The 17617-nt window shown below is 62.9% G+C and overlaps 1 protein-coding gene across 2 annotated transcripts in view; it reads right to left on the bottom strand.

Annotated features, from left to right (window-relative positions):
* Nucleotides 1-17617, bottom strand: part of CEMIP (cell migration inducing hyaluronidase 1) — a 104507-nt gene that overhangs the window by 9770 nt on the left and 77120 nt on the right. For both annotated transcript variants that reach the window (XM_053658981.1, XM_053658982.1), the window contains exons 14-24: nucleotides 17346-17555; nucleotides 12034-12239; nucleotides 11346-11415; nucleotides 10540-10668; nucleotides 8932-9017; nucleotides 7803-7934; nucleotides 7161-7196; nucleotides 6921-7076; nucleotides 4453-4633; nucleotides 3105-3320; nucleotides 260-471 (exon numbers count right to left, since the gene is read on the bottom strand). In XM_053658981.1, the coding sequence (XP_053514956.1) occupies nucleotides 260-471; nucleotides 3105-3320; nucleotides 4453-4633; nucleotides 6921-7076; nucleotides 7161-7196; nucleotides 7803-7934; nucleotides 8932-9017; nucleotides 10540-10668; nucleotides 11346-11415; nucleotides 12034-12239; nucleotides 17346-17555 (1634 nt within the window). The remainder of the gene's footprint in view (nucleotides 1-259; nucleotides 472-3104; nucleotides 3321-4452; nucleotides 4634-6920; nucleotides 7077-7160; nucleotides 7197-7802; nucleotides 7935-8931; nucleotides 9018-10539; nucleotides 10669-11345; nucleotides 11416-12033; nucleotides 12240-17345; nucleotides 17556-17617) is intronic.

Here is a 17617-nt window from a genome sequence, read left to right as displayed (position 1 = left end):
GCTTGCAGGTATTGGTGTGGGGAAGAACACAACGACTAATAAGTAGTAATGCGAGAAGAAACTTGTTGCCACCCGTACTTGCAACGGTAAACCTACTTCTGCCCACCCTGTGTATGAAGCCCTGTCCCAACACCCCCAGCGTGGCCCCCGCCCGAGGTCCCTCAGCTGCAGGGGATGTCAGCTGCGTCCCCTGCGGGGAACACGGCCAGCTGAGGTCCTGGGAGGGGCCAGTCCACCACGGCTGCTGCCCAGCCCTCACTTGTTGAAGTTGATGAGCCAGATGGCGAGCTCGGCAGGGGCCGTGCGGTCCCAGTGGACGGTGTAGCCCTTCTGCAGGGTGATGACCGGCTGGTACTGCTGGTAGTGGGTGCTCCTGGTCAGGGCTCCCTCCAGGTACAGAGGGTGGCTGGGGGAGTCGTTCTTGATGATCTTCATTCGCATGTTACTGGTCTTGTAGGCCTGAATGTACATCTTCAGAACAAAAAAGGAAGCACACGACGGGACAGTTACAAGGGGTTACTCCAGGGCGCTGGCTAACATCTGACGACAGGCCCCGTTTTCCAGGGCACGTCCCTCCCCTCACAGAGCCCCTTTCTGGAGGACGCAGAGGGAAAGAGGCCAAACAAGGGCCTCTCTGTGCTGGCAGACGCGGCCCGTGCTGCACCGCGCCACCCTGCCAACGCTCTGTGCGTCGTCAGAAAGTGCTGTGTTGAGGAGACACCAGGGGGAGGTTGGGAGCGGTTTGCTTAACGGTTGGATGGCAAGTTCTGGAAGAAGCTGGAGGAAGGAAGCGCGAGTGTTCAGAACTCTGCTGCAAACGCAGCTGCCCTCCCCTGGGCTGCGGTCCTGCCTGTGTCTGGAGGGGGTGCCCGTGTGCACTGGGTACACGAACAGCCTTTCATTTCAGAGACAGAACTGGATGCAAGGCTGTGGGGCAGGGAGTGCCAGGGACCACAGAGCCCAGGTGCTCTGGGCCAGCCTCAGTTCAAGACGGTGTTCGATGCCATGTCCCGTTACTATGGCGACAACCTTGGAGCAGAGGCCGAGAGAGAGAATGTCGCGCCCACGCGTGGTGGTGCAGTGCCTTTCGAAGGAGTGTTACCGTTCCCTCCGGCTGCACTACGTGCAGAATGAAAAGAGAACCTTCAGCCCTACCCTCTTCGGGGAGTTGTCAGCAGTGACAAATGTTTGCGCATAGATTAAAGCAACAGCAAAGTGAAGGAGGATTCTTGGTCATGATTAACCAGGAGCCAGGTATGACCGGGCAAGTCCAGCAGTCCACCCTTGGCTACAGAAGACCGGCAGTGGGTGTGGCGGAAGGAGAGGAGGGAGAGGAGGTCAAGGTCAGGGCTCCCGTGTGATGTCCCATCCCTGGACCAGGGAATGTGGATGCTCGCCTCACAGGTTCGGTCACCCTCTAATGAGGAGGGCACCTGACAGCCACTTCCCCTGTGACCTTCCCCAGAGTGTCACTGCCTGTGCTCACACCCGAGAGCACAGAGCTCCGAGTGCGGAGGTCCCCTCCACTCCGAGGGCCCAGAAAACCGCTCTTCCGGAGCCATGTGCAGTCCGCACTGGGTCCCGGCACAGCCTGGCCCACGGCCCACGGCCCACGTCCTCCCCCACAGGAGCTCCGCCAGCCGGCCCGCTCCCTGCAGGCTGCCCTCCCTACTGCTCCACCCTCTCCGCTCACAACCTCACCTCCTACTGCAGAGAGAAACGCCCTGGGCTCGCTTCCGACCCCCAGATCGGCCGTCTTCCTCTGGGCCCTCCTGCCAACGACCGAGCTCCTCCCACCCGCTCCCCCAGTGAGTCCCTGGAGCCCCCTGTCCACCTGGCCCCCAATGGCTCCCAGTGGCCCTGTCCCCTCGGCCTGGCACCAGCTCCCTCTCCTGTCTCTTCCCCAACCCAAAGCCCCTTCCGGCTCTTAACACCCCAACTTCTGACGTCCACAGCCGGACAGTGGTGAGGACGCTTCATCCTCACTTCTACCCACCTGGGCCTCCGGCCTCTACACCCCTGCTCACCAGACACTCACCCAGGTGGCAGTAGCAACGACAGTGTGACAAGAGCTACCTCACATTTTCAGTTCTGCCACCGTTTAGATCCCAAGCCTGCGCTGCCCCACACACTAGCCAACACTACCGGTGGCCACTCGGCACCGGCAACATGGCTGGTGTGGCTGAGGACCTGAACTTTAAATGCTATTTTAATCAAATTTAAATTTCAAAACAAAATCTGCGTAAGATATCCTTCCACTCAACACAACTAAGGTTACTTTGGGGAAAACGTGCCCCCAAACTGAGGGGGCGGTGTGTGCAGAATGCGCCGTGGGTCCCGGGCTCCAGACGGGCAGACGTGGGAGCGGCGGTCGTCTCCCTGACGGCTTCTACGCCCACTGTGTGTGGACGAGACCGTACCCTGAGCACCGTGGGTTACACAGACTGCACCACTGAGACTACTTGCACCTGTGTTCCCTCTCTCACGTGGCTATGAGAACCTTTGAGACCACGAGTGCGGCTTCCATTCCAGTCTCGGAGGAGAGCGCTGGTGAGGCGGCCCACACGCCACAGAGGGACCCACCCCACCCTCAGTAAGGGGGCTCCATGGTTACCCCTGTTTTCCAGGTGAGGGGACCGGGGCTCCCAGAGTCTGAGCACCTTGCCCACGTCACACTGTTAGCAAGAGGCGAGCCCGACTTGGATCCACACGTCCGACCTCTGAGCACGCTCTCGTCAGTATTCTGCCTACAAAGTGTTCCCACTTTTGAGTTTTTTGAAAATTCTGGCTGGTGGCTCATCTGGCTGGAGCGTCATCCTGTCACCAAAAGGCTGTGGGTTTGATCCCAAGTCAGGACACTGGTGGGTGTTTCTCCCCTCCCTCCCTCGCCGCCTTCTCACTCTGAAATGAGCAAATGCGTCCCGAGGCGAGGGCTAAACAAACTCTAGTGGGTGGGCAGCAGGAGTGGAGAAAAGGAAGGCGACCGGAGGAGCCTGCGCCTCCCTGGCCCAGTGCAGGGCCCGGCCCGCAGCAGGCGCTCCCCCAAGGCCGGCCACGCGCTGAGCGACCACAGACCCCAGGCAGGCGTGCCCTGGAGCCCCCACCTGTGCGTAGCGCCCGCTGCAGACGGCCCCTCTCCAGTCGGGGACGTCGATGCAGTCCGGGTGCCGGACCAGCCAGTTGTCGGCCTTGGTGAGGTAGGAGCCGGGGTACTCGGACACGGAGCCGTCCACGTCATGGAACACCGAGGTCTTGTCCCCGTCCATGTCCAGCCGGTTGAACCAGGGCCCGGGCTCCCCGAAGAACACTCTGGAAGTGATCTAAACAGAGCCAGGGCAAGTCAGGCGGGGCCGAGACGGGAAGGAAAACTGCAGCTGTCACCAGTCCCGGGCAGAGTTTCCCATTGACATGACACACCAGCCAAACCAAAGATGCTCTCGGGCACTAGGGGGACCACAGGGCTGACCCCTCCGATGGGGACAAAGGCAGCCGCAGCCTCACCGCGCCTTGGCTCCCACACCCAGCCTGCCGTTCGGGCCTCTGCTCGGGGCGGGCGGGCTGCCGAGGGTGACCTGCAGACTGCTCTGGGCCCCGGGGGACCCAGGAGTGTGTGTGTGTTTGCGTGTGTGAACGAGAGTTAGGTGATGGGAAACGTCTGTGTGAGGAAATGGACGCACACACGTGGGGGGGCGTGTGTGAGCGTGTGCTGAGTTTCAGGCAGACGGTCTCTCACAGTCTCTCAACACGAGCCCCCCGAGGTTTCCCTGACGGGCCTCCTTCAGGCCCTGGTGGCCTGAGTAAAGAAATTAGGTAACTGGACTTCCTCATCTTTTCCCTCAGCCTGCCGCAACTGGGCAGGCAAGCGAAGGGCAGGGGCGGGGGGGGAGGAGCAAGGGCCCGGGAAGCCTGCAACCCACAGGAAATGCACCAGGAGGTCTGGGCCTGCCCAGTCCCCAAGGGCAGCCGCTGTCCGCCCGAGTCACCCCCAGCTGCGAACGCGTCATCAGCCATCTGTGGCTGGAAGGCCCCTGTGCACGGTCTGCTCTCAGGAAGCGACTGAGCACAGCACCTTCGGCAGACACTCCCTCAGAAACTGCAGGTTTCTGAGCTGACTGTGCCAACACAGGCGGCCCAGGCACGAGGCCCAGGTCGAAGGCAAGATACGCGGAGGAGCGGCCTCAGAAACTCGAGCCCAGCGTGACGGCCCCTGCTCAGGCCAGACGGGCTCTGAGCAGGGGCGGGCAAGCAGGCATCGCCCCGTCCTGACCTGTGCGGCACCCACGCTTGTACTTTTCCAGTCTGGACGCGGACGGCACTGGGACGTGGCCCAGCCGTGCAGAGGAAGCCACTGGAGCCCTGTGCTGGCAGCAGCTGCTCAGCGCCAGCCCCCAGGGACTCGTGACTCACCGCCCGAGGTGGGCGGGCGGGCGGGCGGGTGGGCGCCGCACTCACCGGGACGTCCTCAAAGACGACGCCGGTCACGTTGTTGTGGGGGCAGCTCTGCCAGGCGTTGTTCAGACGGAAGGCCAGGGCGCTGGTGTGCCGGCCCTCCAGGGCGGCGAACTTGCGGAAGGTGCAGTTCTGGATGTTGATGGGGCCGTCGTAGAACTGGACTCCTCGGATCGGAAAATTCCTGTGCAGTTCGGGAAGGCCGGGGTCAGGCGGGACTCCATGGTGGCACCCTCCGGGGTGGGGGGCAACGGAGGTCTTCGTAAACAAGCCCTGCCCCCTCCCCAGCAGCTGCCCTTGCAGAGAACACCACTACGCTGCAGTGTTAGTTAATTCACTGGGAAAGCACTCAGGGACCTAGTGACTGTCAACAAATGATGGAGAGATGAACGAAGGGAGGGATGATGGGGGGTGGATGATGGATGCACAGACAAATGGACGGACGAACGGATGGGGGAGGGAGGATGAACATCTGTGTAGTTGCTGGCTTGGGTTCTGGGGATCATCCTCTATTGCAAACCACCTTTTCCGCCCCATGAAGAGTCACTGGGTAAGTACTGTCAGTACCAGGGGAAGAACACCCATGCTGTGTCCCTCGGGAAGGGAGAGCCATTACTCATTATTGCCTTACTCAGTTGCTGTGACAATCTAATCGGGTTAAGACTCAGATGAGTTTCCTGTCTGGGAGCAAGCCTTTCAATTGGGAGCACACTGGGTTTGGGGGACAGAGTGGAGCGGGAGGACAGTGGGCCGCCAAAGGACGCCCATTCGGCCCAGATACCCAGGAGGAAGGGAGAAGGCGCAGGCCTGGTGACGGAGGTGGGGGGCTGGGATGGGACTGCAGCCTGCAGGTCCTGCCCGGGCCCCGCGGGGGCAGGGTGCCTCCAACCGGGCTGCCTGGCGGCCTTGCTGGGCCTGGCCCCAGACCTAGGCTCACTCGTTCTCCAAGCTCGGTCCCTCTGCTCTTACTGGTGGTGTCTCTAGCTCTAGGGAAGGACGGGGCAGCCGGGGCCCTTCCCTTCCACAGTGACCATCAGAAAGGGCAGAAAGGTGAAAAAGCAGGAATGAATCTGTCCTCCGGGGGAGAGGCGGCGCCCCAGCTGCCCCGTCACCACACTGGGCCCTCCATGCAGGCGCCGGGCCCGGAGGAAGCCCTCGTCACGCCGTCCTGGCCACGTGCCTCCAGGGGACACCAGGCGCCCCCCACGTTTCTGCATCACAGAAATGCCCCCTGACTCTCACAGCCGGCTCCTGCATTTTTCCACTTGAGGCACTTTCAGGACAGCCCGTTCTCCCAGGCCCGATGCTTAAACTTCAGACCCCGACCCAGGGGCAGGCGGGACGAACCACCCTCAAGGAGGCTGCGTGGTCCTGGGCTCCCGCTCACGAGTCAGCTGGGCCCTGCCCGAGTCCGACAGGGCTGCCAGGCCACTGCAGGCGTCCGCACCTCTGGGAACCGCTGCAGCGCTCTGGGCCTGGGAGGCAGGGGACCCTCAGCAAAGAGGCGCCCGCAGTGCAGACCCAGACAGGCTCACAGGACTGGTGTGAAGGAACGGCTACCTCACTGAGGTGGGCAAGAACAATGGCTCTCGGCTTGACACTGGCCCCGAGAGACTGTGGTTCTGTCTGCAAAACCTTTTCAAACTTGCACATCCTTCACTGTGATCGTTCTGGCCTGTGCCCGGCCTGCTGAGGCAGGAACGATGCTTCTCTAGAGGAGGAGTCGAAAGCTCAGGGGCTGGAGGGGCTGGTCCTAGCTCCTGAAGGGCAGGGCTGCGTCTCGGCAGCAGCGCCCCCAGGAGGGAGCAAGCCCTTACCACCAGCCCAGAAGGTGGAGTTCCAGGGACTGGCCGAGTCCCTGTGCCCTGCTGGCCTGTCAGCTGTGCTGGTCCCCACCCCTGCTGGCCACCGTGGACCGTCTGGTGTCTGCTGGAGCCCTGCAGCACGGCACCCGGCTCCAGACCGCCCGGAGAACGCGTCCCGGCGCTGCACCCACCCCGACCCTCTGGGCCGCACACAGGAAGCCGCAGGAGCACACAGCAGCCCTGAGTGCATCTCCCTGGGCGGGGCTCCCGCTGCTGGTTGCAGACCCCGATCTGCTGTGACAGGGCCAGGTCGGGTCACCCTCCTGGCGGTTGTGCCTCTTGTGCGCTGTGGCCTGACTCTCTCTCTCGCCCTCGGAAGAGCGAGAAGTGCTGCACGCGGGCGAGTCTCAGAGGACACAGGGCCCGCTCACCGGTCCTGAGCTGAGATTCCCATCGGCACAGCCCGGAGCCACAGGACGCCGTTGGCAGCCAGGTGGCCCTGCTGGCTCACTGTCATGTGGTGTGGCCTCCCGTGTGCGTCCCCCCAGAGCCACCCTGGCTGGCCAGCCCCAGCGCTGCAGCGGTTTCTCTGACCACGGGTTTGAGGAACCACAAATGAGCGTCTTCCCTTCCCTTGCCGGTGCTCAGGTTAAGCCGCAAACCTACTGGCCTATGGGGAGGGTCCTTCCGCTGTGGTCCAAGCCGCCTGGGCCCCAGATCCTGTTGTCCACCATCTCGGTCCCCACGTTGCCGCTCTCGCCGACAAACAGGCTGTTCTTTATTTCCTGCTTGGAGCCATCATCGTACGGGAAGGTCCCTCCACTGTGGGAGCAGAGGCGTGGGGTGAGGTGCTGGCCCAGAGACGGCCTCCCACCGAGGGCCCAGCCCAAGGACCGGCGTGCTCACCTGGCCAGGGTCAGGCCGATGCCGTTGTCGGCAAACCTGGGGACAGAGCAGGTGATCAGAGCGCGCTCTCCCTGGGGGCGGCAGGGAAGCTCTGTGCCCTGGAGTCGCACTGCGGCTGCCGTGCGGGGGTCTCTGCCTCTGCACGGGGTCTTCTGGGGGCCTGGGCACTTCTGAGGCCCCCCCACCCCAGTGGACTCCGAAGGGAAAGGGTGACTGGGCAGCTCGCAGCGTCACCATCCCGCAGCAGCGTGCGGCCTGGGCTCCCGGGCCTCCGTCTGCAGCCCGCCCTCACGGCGATTCGCGCAGGGCCGTGCTCTGGGAAGATGCGTGAGCCCTGCCGTCCCCAGGGCTCTGCCTGAGGTCCTCTCCTCCTCCCCTGGGTCCCTGGGGACCTCGCAGGGACTGGTGGCTTCCATCCCCACTGTCTGCTGCTGAACGTAAAATCAGCCACTCTCCTGTTTTTCCCAGATCTGGGCATTTCCATGAAACACCTCACCAGCATCCCAAACTCAAAGTCCTCAGAGGGACCCCCATCTTCTGTGAGCCCCGACTGTGCGGACCCGTACCCCGCCCTGCCACGCTCTGCTCTCCCCGCCCAGAGCGCCGCCCCACCGTGTGCAACACCACATGACTCCGACTCACTGGCAGCTGTCCAGCCACACGTCCCCGCCGCGCAGCCAGGCCCCGTGGTCCTGGTTCTTGTAGGCGGTGAAGTGCCTGATGATGGCCGGCTCCCGGGGCTTCAGCGGGTCGGCGTCCTGGTGAGGGCTGTACCTGCGACATGGTGCGGGGCGGGTCCAGGGGTCAGTGCGAGGGTCCCGAATGGAGCCCCTTCTGGGCTGTAAGCGTCCCTCTGCTCGCAGTGCCCACAAGGCTCTGCCGAAACACCGCCTCATCCCTTACTGGGGTGCAGGAGTGAACTTTCTGAGCTCAAAGCAGAAGCAGCAGGTCTTCTTCTCCAGGGCCCAGTCCCTGGCCCGTGACAAGACACGTCACTTCTCTTGTTCTCAGCAGCTCCAAGGAGCACTCCCTGCCCCAGGCTGGTCAAAGCTCAGAGGAAAGTTCAGGGTCCCAACCCAGCACACCAAGCAGCCACAAGGCAGGGAAGAAGGTGCCAGCTCCCCAGCAACTGAGAGTAACCTTGACCCAGAGCCTTTCCTAGTCCTCAGGTTCCTGGGCAGAGAATGGAGCCTGGAGCCCCAAGGCTCACCGACGTCCACTGCAGCAAATGTTTCCGGAGGACGCGAGGACGCCACCAGTGTCACTTTAGATGGAGACCAAGCAACCTGGGCTTCTTAAAGGGATGAGTTCTCCTGACTCCCTGGAGGTTTAGAAGTAGCCCCTGGCCTTTGGCGGTACCCTGGATGTACCCACAGCTACAACCAGCCCATTCCTTCTCTTTACATCGACGCTGAGATTCTTCCCGTCTTTTCTTTCCACGTTTTGATCCCAGCCCGACCTGCTGTGGCCCAGGCCAATCCTGTCAAGTCACCAGGTGTTGGCTCCTGCTGAAACCCTAATTCAACCCCAGTGCTGAAATGCAGACTTTGTACTGTCCAGATTTTTACCACCGTCCCCACAGCAACTGGCTCGGTGTGCAGGACAACAGCTAACCAATGGAGAAATGCATGCACGCTGCAGGAAGGGAGGGAGGGAGGGAGGGAGGGAGGGAGGGAGGGAGGGAGGAAGGAAGGAAGGAGTGCATGAATGAGGGCATGCATGAGTGAATGAAGGAGTGGGGCTCCCTCCCGGATCCCTGAGCCTTGATCACCTGGCAGAGATGATAGAGAGGAAGGGCCGCTTGTCCTTGGCAGAGGCCTCGGTCGTTTTGACACCGTTGTCTATGATCATGCCAGCCTGAAAAGGACAGATTCAGGGACATGCTGGCTCCCGCTGCAGGCCAGGCGTCTTCTCACCCCCCCGCCTCACTGTGTCGTCCTGATGCCCCAAGAAAACCAGCCTTGCTCTGTCCTCTTGGAAGTACAGAGGAGAAAGCTGGAGGAAGCTGAGGTCTACAGGGGTTAAGGACCTTGTCCAAGGCCACTCGGCTAAGTCCCTGCACCCAGCACAACATAGCACTTCAGGACCCGAGTCGAGTAGGAGGATGCTGCTTTCCCGGGCAGTGTGGCTGCAGCGACTTAAAGGAAATGCTGAACTCAGGTCCCACCTTTACCGTGGGGGCAGAGGTCTGCGGCCTTCCTGGGCCCTGCCTTAGATCCTACCTGACTCGAGGAAAGAACCTCAGTTTCTTATGTGGCTCCAAGGTGCCCACGTGTCAGCCACGGCGAGGGGAGCCAGGGCAGCCGGGGGCGCTGCCCAGTGAGGCACGTCCTTCCTTCCCAGACCCCCCGGCCTCTCAGGAACGCCCAAACTCTTATTTGGATCACTGGCAGTCACTCCAGCTACCGAGTCTGCCAACCGACCTCCGGCGAAGCCCCTGTGATCTGAGTCAGGTGCAAAGCCGGCTCCTCTCTCCTGGCTGGGATGTTCAGTCCTCTCACCTCTGAGGCCTCAGCTGTTGCCTCTGGGAGACGGGCAGTGAGCACCCACATGGCAGCCCAGGTGAAGAGCCCTGGACGGGACCGGCACATGCAGGCAGTGGGGCTCCCCGGGCGTGAGGGCCAAGCACAGGGCCTCCTTGGCTCAGATACCCAGTCCCTCCAGCTACAGCCTCCTCTTCCCTCCTGTCCCACCTGCCACCTTCCTCAAGGCCCCTCCACCTGTGCCCAGGACCCTGGCCTACGTCCTGTGGGAAGACACTCTCCCCACATACCCTCACCTGTTCCAACCTTTGCAAATACCCAGGTCCAACAGAGCCACCGACCCCTCATGGGAAGGTCCCCAAGGGTCTGACGGCCAGCCAGTACCATCTCTCCCTGCCCCTCCCCCACAGCTGTATGATCTGCTCTGCATGGAGACAGCCCCCCACAGCCCAGGACAGCCTCGGAAATGCCCCTCCGAGGCCTGGCTAATTCTGTCCGGAGGCGCCATGGCCCTCCTCACCTCTGCCCTTTGCCCCATGAACTGTCTTCTTTCTTAGCTTCTAGGATGTGACCCTGCCTGGGGTCCTCTGGGGGCCCACCCTGCCCAGCCCTCCTCGTGGCCACCCCCGAGGGGCAAGCACAGGTCACTCCGAGAGTAGGTCTCTTCCTTCTGGTCTACTCCCTGAACGTGCCCATCCTCCTCCGCCGCCTCAGCTTACCCATCTGCACAGTCTGGGATTAGAACAGAGGAGCAGCCCTGACATCTAGGGCTCTGTGCGTGTGGCCCCCGAGTCCCCAGGGGCCTCTGCCCAGAGCGGCTCCCCTGCCCCAGGCTCCCGCTGCACCCATGGCCCTGGTCTCGGCACCGCCCGCACTGGGGACCCAGGAGCACTCACCCGGTAGTTGGAGTGTGCCCGGTTGTTGAGGAACTTGCCCAGGGGGACGTGCTCCGAGTGGCCCGGGGAGTACATCCCCGCCGAGGGGCCCGTTGGCACGTGGTGGAAAATGAACCAGAATCCTGTCTCCTGGAGGGGGAAGGAAAAGCCACAGGACTCAGGACCAGCCAGCCTTTCGTCAGGGGGCCCAAGTGGCCCCAAATTTCCCCCGTCGGGTTCCACCGCCCACCTTTAAACACATGCCCAGGAAGCCGAGAGAAGTCTGAAGCCAATGCACTCTGTGGGGGCCACCCTGGCTGTGAAGACCCCCCGTTGGGGCTGGCCCTGCCTGCCACGGGCTCCATGTGGCTGGATGTCAGCGCCACCTCCTCCTGGCACATCAAGGGGCTTCGTGTGTCTTCCCAGCTTCTCCCTTTCACTCCGCAGGCCTGGGAGCCGAGGCCCAGGGCCTGCAGGCTGGGCGGGCAAGAGCAGGGCCCTGTGCGTCCTGTGAGCACCCACCCTGAGTCCTCACCCAGCCCGCGGCGGGTGACAGCAGCCGCCTCACTCGGTCAGGGTAAGAGTTACATGACTTTAGAACACTGATGCACCAGGCACGGTTCTAAGCAACTGTGATTTCAGTCTACTGATGGGTTATCGCACATGAAATGCCTTGCTCTCGGCAATGAAGGCACGACCATCACTGAAAGTCAGTCCTTCTCACTCCACGCTGGGGTTCAGAGCTCACAGATTTCAGGGTTGGCCCTAGCGCCCCCAATCCCCCGGCTCCCACCCCCTTTTCCCCCAAAGAAGAGAGTCCTGCTCACCTCGGACCCTGCAGCAGCGCAGTTCACGAGGTTGTTGTTGGGGTTGGCCATCCAAAAGGTGGACACACCACTGCAGGGGGAAGGACAGCGTCAGACCGCAGCCCAGCCCCGCACGGCTGCGGGGGCCACGTCAGGCTCTCTGACAAAGGCCTCCAGAGGCTGCGGACTCATGGACTGTTTGGGTCTGAAACCCAGTGTTTTCACGGGAGCAGGGCACACAAAAGCACTGGAAGTGTTGAGAATTTGACACTGCGTGGCTCTCTGAGGTACATGCCGTGTGTAGGTAAAGCCCGAGATGGGCTATAAAATACATCCAAGTCAGGAGAACCAGGGAGGGGGTGTTTCTCAGAGAGAGCCCAGGACTCAAGGCTGGCCCCACGGGGAGCTCTGTCTCTCCCACGTCTACAGGTGACCAGGGCGGCTGGCGCTGACGTGCACTTGAGGGGAGCCGGGGGCGGCCTGCTCTCCGAGAAGAGCACACTGCCTGGCATCAGAAGCTAGAGGGCGAGAACTGTAGTTCTCTTTGGACAGAGGACGCCCACGGGGCACCCGAGAGAGGAAATGCCCCTCCCTTCTGCGCAGCAGGTGGTTTGGGGCTGGCGACACCCACCGCTCAGAGCTGAGGCATGGCAGTCGGCACCTGGGCCGGAAGTCTGGGGCCCTGGCGAGGGCACAGAGGGCCACTTACTTGCAGTCCTGCCTGGGCTTGGGGACGTAGCCCGGGTAGGAGTCCTCGGTGATTGTCTTGCACATCCTGCTGTCACGGTCAGAGGGCAGGAGGGTCCCAGACTTGACCAGGAGGCCGAGGCAGTGGTCAAAGGTGTTGCGTTCCTCCGGCCCGTCCTCCGTGAAGAAGCAATGGCCCAAAGAGTTGTAGCCCACCACGTCCTTGACCTGCAGGGGCCCAGAGAGGGAGACGTTTCACCCCTGTCCGATCATTCACGGGCTCGTTGGCTCACCCAACACACATCAAACTACATCGGCTGCACCCAGGCCCTGTGAGGGGGGGACACGGTCATTGGGGGGGACACGGTCATTGGGGGGGACACAGGTGTGGAGCCTGGGAGGTCCAGGCAGAGGGGTAAATAGGAGACTTCAAAGTCCCTTCTAGCTGGAGGTGTTGTGGCTGAGGCTCCATGGGGTGGGACAAGGACAACACGTTAGAGGCAGGTCCAGTCGGGGGCAGCGGACGGGGTCACCTGAGCCTGCTCTGGCGAGGACGCAGCACGAATGCGGTGCACAGGCCCTAGGGTGGCGGGCTACGTGCAGGTGGCCCCACTGGGAAGGCGGGGAGGGGAGAGCCTCGCCGGGCGCAGCCAGGCGGGCCTGTTCCCCAGACTGGTGCGGGCCCCTCAGTAGGCCCTCACCCAACGAGGCCGGCCTGCTTCACAGCCCACCCCTAGCCCCCCGGCTGGGACCGGGAAAAGGCTGCCCACTCCTGCTCTGCCACTGCCAGGCCACCGTGCTCTGGGAGCTCCCAGAACCGGGACCCTTCACCTCCCAGGCCTGCACTGGGCTCGTGTACCTTTTACTGTGGCTTAAGTCCTGCCCCTTCCTGTAATAATTTTTTGGAGATGAGGAAAATGGGGCTCAGAGAAGATCAGTGATTTGCTCAAGGTCATCCGGCCCATGTGCCAGCCAGGGCGGGGACCGCAGCCACCCCTAGGGGAGGACACCCAGCACACAAGGGAGCCCTGGGCTGCAGTCCCCACCCCCCCCGCCCCCCCTGCCACACTGTGATCCCCGGCACCAGCCCAGGGCCCGCGCTCGCCTTCTGTTCGGTCCCCCAGGAGCACTTCAGGAAATACCAAGTACCTGTGAAGCTGCTTCCTTTCCTCCTAGTGAGCTGGGCAGACTCACCGCGGACTGCCCAGGGCGGCAGCACGGGAGGCAGAGGTGAGGAAAACAGGGCTGCTCGAGCTGGCAGGGACCTCGGAGGGCAAGGTCAGAGCCTTCACTGTTCCGGAGGGACGGGCGGTGTCCCTCGGCACTCACCGGAGGGGACGGGCGGTGTCCCTCGGCACTCACCGGCCTCGTGGGGTGCGGCCCCTGCACACCCTGGCCTCCTGCCCCCCCGCCCACGGCTCTTTCCAATCCTATGCCCCCTCTGCCCACTGTCTGGGCCGCACTTCGGGTGCCCGTCTTTGAACACAAGTGACTAAAGGGTGAGGTGTGTTCTCACCCTGCAGGCATTCCGTCCGAGACCCTCACTGGAGAGGAGAACAGCTACGTCTGCTGGGCGTCCATGTTTTGCATACGCTGCCTCATTTAATCTTTAGCACAACTACCGCTCCCTCCCTGCAGACGGCGTGGAGGCTCGGCGGGTGGAGTTACAGGCCTTGAGGGCAAAGAACCGAGACTTGGTTCTCCTCCTGTCAGATGCACGGCTTGTCACTAATCCGTCCCAGCAGCACCGGGAGGAGAAACCACATGCAACCCTGTCATTAGGAGTGGGGTGAGGGTGGCACGCAGAGCCCAGAGAGACGCACGGGAAGGCAGAAGCAGCCTGGGTTGGGAGCGGAACACAGGCCCCAGTCCTGACAAGGTCACACACTTGCTGTGTGACTCGCCCGAGTGTCCTTCCACCACAGGGGGACCTCTGAAGTCCCTTCCAGCCCTAGCGTTCTGCCACTGAGCACGTTTCCCGTCTGGAAGAGTCTGAGGACACCGCGTGACAGAGAGAGACAGGTAAGGAGACGCAGAAAAAGGTGCACAGACAGGTACGTAAGTGCACAGGTAAACAGGTGAGCAGAGAGCCGGCTGGGCAGGAGGGAGGGAGGGGCTGACGCACAGACAGGAGGACACGGACACGCAGGAGAGCACCGTGCCCAGGGAAGGCTGGCCAGAGCTGAGTGCCGGCTCTCTGCCGTTCTCTCGCATGATGGTCTCTCCCCCTTTCCTCCGACAGGCTTCCCTGCGGGGGCGCGGCAGGCCCGAGGCAGACCCCAAAGACCCATTCGAGCCTGCACCTCGGTCGTCCCCGCTGGAGACGGTGAGGGGAAGCCCCTCGGCTGTCGGGGGCGCTCTCCAGCGGGGGCTGCGCGGTCACTGTGTGCACCAGGACACGCCCCAGAGTGCAAATGGGCGCTCTCAAGAGTGCAGCCAGGATGACAGGCCGGGAGGGGAGTCGGCGTGTGTGGCAGGACATGGGGCGCCCACCTGACGGCCGCCGCCACTGCGAGGAGAGGAAGGGCTGTCTCCCACGGAGGCACCTGCACCTGTGCCGCACCTGTCCCTGCTCCCCAAGCAGGTGCAACCCGTGTCCCTGAGAAACCTGACGACAGACGTGCACACGGTGAGGACGGGTGTGACGCCTGAGCCCTGCCCCTCCTCCTCCACTATGTGCCGACCACAAGGTCAAGGCCCTGCACGGAGCTCTCAGTGCATTAGGGAGGCACCCCCAGGGGTGCAGGAGGGGCGGCAGGTGACGGGAGGCGGGGGCTCGGGACCGCTAAGCAGAGGGCCTGTTACTCCAGTTCCAGCTGATGTCTGTGCCTCCTCCCATCTCTTACCCCGTCTGCCCGTGGAAGCCCTGGCTGGTGAAACGTGTGGGGACACCAACGACGAGAGTCTGGCTCCTCGCTCCAGCTCGCGGGAAGGAGACCCGAGTGTGGCCGTATGAGTCACGAGGCAGGGTGCTGGGTCGAGGGGAGCTCCGGGAGAACAGACGCCTCCGCCACGGCTCCCGGAGCTCTGAGGCTGGGAGCCAGGGCACTGACCCTCCCGCCCCGCGCTCAGGGCAGGGGCAGGGGGCTGGCACGTGGACACCACCCCGAGCTGAGATGCTCCCTCCCCAACTGGTGGCCAGAACCCCTCGGGGCCGGAGAGCAAGAGGGCCTTGCGCCCGGACGGCCAGGGTCTTCTGGCTCCAAGAGGCTGTCCAAGCCTCTGGCTGCAGGGATCGATCTCTACCGGGGTTCCAGCGACCTGCCTGGCGCTCCCCAGGGCCAGTGCCTGGTGCACCTGACACCTTCATCACCTCCAACACCTGGCTGGCGATGCCTCTCCCCGCCTCCCCCAGCCCGCATCCCTGCTGAGATGCGGACCTAGGCCCTGGCTCTGAGGTTGGTCTCCCATCACAGAGATGGCCACAAACATCGCGTGAAGGCAGCAGCTGCATTTTCCACAGTACGTGCAAGGAACTGCCTGAGCGAAGAGCTGCTCCAGGCCACAAGGCAAGTGACCAGCTCTGCGCCCACACTGAGTGCAGGCCTGCCTGAGGCCACACTGTGTGCTGGACTGCCCAAGGTCCAGAGCAGCTGCCTCTCAGACCGACCGAGGTCTGCATTCAGCCGGCGAGTTGTCTTAGCATCTTCCTCCCCTGTGGAGTTAGACAGGTGACTGGAGCCAAGTTTAAGGACAAAACTTGGAATAAATGCTTGGAACAAGCGAAGCCCCCAAGAGTCAGGCTCTTCTTCGGCAAGTCCATGTGGCTCATTCCCGCCACACGCTCCGAGCTTTGGCCCCACCTGAGCGAGAACGTCTGTAGCTCCCTGTCTTGTGTTCCTCCCGCAAAGTCCCACACCAGGTGCCGCTCCCGGGCTGAGTGTGCCTGGCTCTGCACCCGTTCTCACGACAAGCACACAGGACGGGCGCAGAGGAGGAGGCAGAGGGGACACAATGGCCCCACTTCTGGTGAGGGGCAGGGCCGGTGGGGCGGGGTCCCAGCCCGCGCCGTGCCCCCGCAGCCCCGATGATTCCCGCTGTCTTCCTGCTGCCCCAGCAGTCACTCTCCTTCACTGTCCCCATGAGCCAGAAACAAGTCCCGCGTCTCTGGCCACTGCTCCAACCCGAGTCCTCTCTCCACCCGAGGGGGAGAGCCGGCCTGGTTCCTGGCCAGCAGGTCCAAGTGAGCCCTCCCTCGTGCACGGCACCCGCCGGGCCGGTGTGTTCGGCATCCTTCCCTCGCCTGGCTTTGTCGGGAACTCGGGTCGGAGAGCCGAAGCTGCTTGCCCGAGGTGCTGACAAGCCTCTTCATCTTCCCTCCATCCCGTGCCTGGCAGGGACGTTCGCTCTGCTTGGTTTAAAGCCAGAGTCACGGGCACAAATGCCCTTGGTGGCACTGGCCAGGGAGTTTCCTGAAACGCACTGGGAAGTGGTGGGCAGGGGGTCCGCCGGGGAACACGGCCCAGCGCAGCGGGGCAGCCGCGACTCTGACCAGGCGGGAATGGGGGCCTGGTGCTGCCGACTCAGCTGACTTCTCGAGAAAAGCCACAAATCCAGACTTCCGTGTGAAACCTCCCAGTCTCTACATGACAGAAACGAATCCCAGCGTTTCTTTAACCTGTCCTGAAGCCAAGCAAAACACCACTCAGCTCCCGGGGTGGCATTTTGCGACATCCGGTCTCAAAGTTCACGGAGGCTGTAAGTTCAGCCCATTCAAAGGAAGTTCAATTTAGTGTAAAATTATCAGTTCAGCGTAAAAACGACCAAATGCTTCTCTCAACACCGTGTGAGCCAACTCAAACACGGCTGCAGTCAGCCCGCAGGGTTGTGACGTCCCATTTGAAACGTTTATAGAAAACACGGGTTCATTTAAGGAGGCATCGACTCAGGGTGAGAACTAACTGTGGATCGAGACAAGCCTCTGACTCAGACACCTGTTTGCTGAAGGGGACATTTCTCCCAGCAGCTCTGGCTCATGGGCCCTCAGTTTACCAGAAGAAACAGCCCCGCTGGCTCGCTTGGTGGGGTGCAGCCCCCATGTGCGGCGAGCAGACCCGCCCCACACGGCCGCGGAACGGCCACCCTGCGCGCACTCTGCGCCTGGTGCTCATTTCCTCCTTCCCCCTGCCTGGCCGCCCGCCGTGAGGGCAGATCACCCCAAGACCCGAGGTAAGGCCGGTTCTACCCCTGGCGGCCCCAGGCCGCGCGACGGGATGCAAGCCCCCTTTGGCCCACGCTCATGGCCCCTCGGCCCAGCAGTGAGTGGACCAGCATGGCGGGGTGAGGGGGGCCAGGGCCCCGGAGGACCCTCCCTCCTGGGAAGGAGGGACTCACCAACAAGCCGTTGGAGCCATGGACGGTGACACAGCGGGAGAAGGTGTGGTGGATGGACAGGTCCCGGATGTAGGTGGGCGGGTCGTAGCCGCCCTGTTGGTCCACGTCCCCGGCCAGGTGGAAGTGGATCGGGTACTGGCCCACCAGCTGCTGCCCCATGTGCTTCAGCTCCACGCCCTCCAGGTGTGCCGCCTTAAAGCCCAGGGCGAACTGGGGAAGCAGAGGCGAGATTCAGGGAGGGGCCTGCGGGCTGGGCGTTCCCTGGCCCCTCA

Source organism: Artibeus jamaicensis, unplaced genomic scaffold, assembly GCF_021234435.1.
Source record: "Artibeus jamaicensis isolate MK-2021 breed Jamaican fruit bat unplaced genomic scaffold, CSHL_Jam_final scaffold_612, whole genome shotgun sequence".
Taxonomy (NCBI): domain Eukaryota; kingdom Metazoa; phylum Chordata; class Mammalia; order Chiroptera; family Phyllostomidae; genus Artibeus; species Artibeus jamaicensis.
Note: the sequence above shows the minus strand (reverse complement) of the source record. Positions and strands in the feature narration are given on the sequence as shown.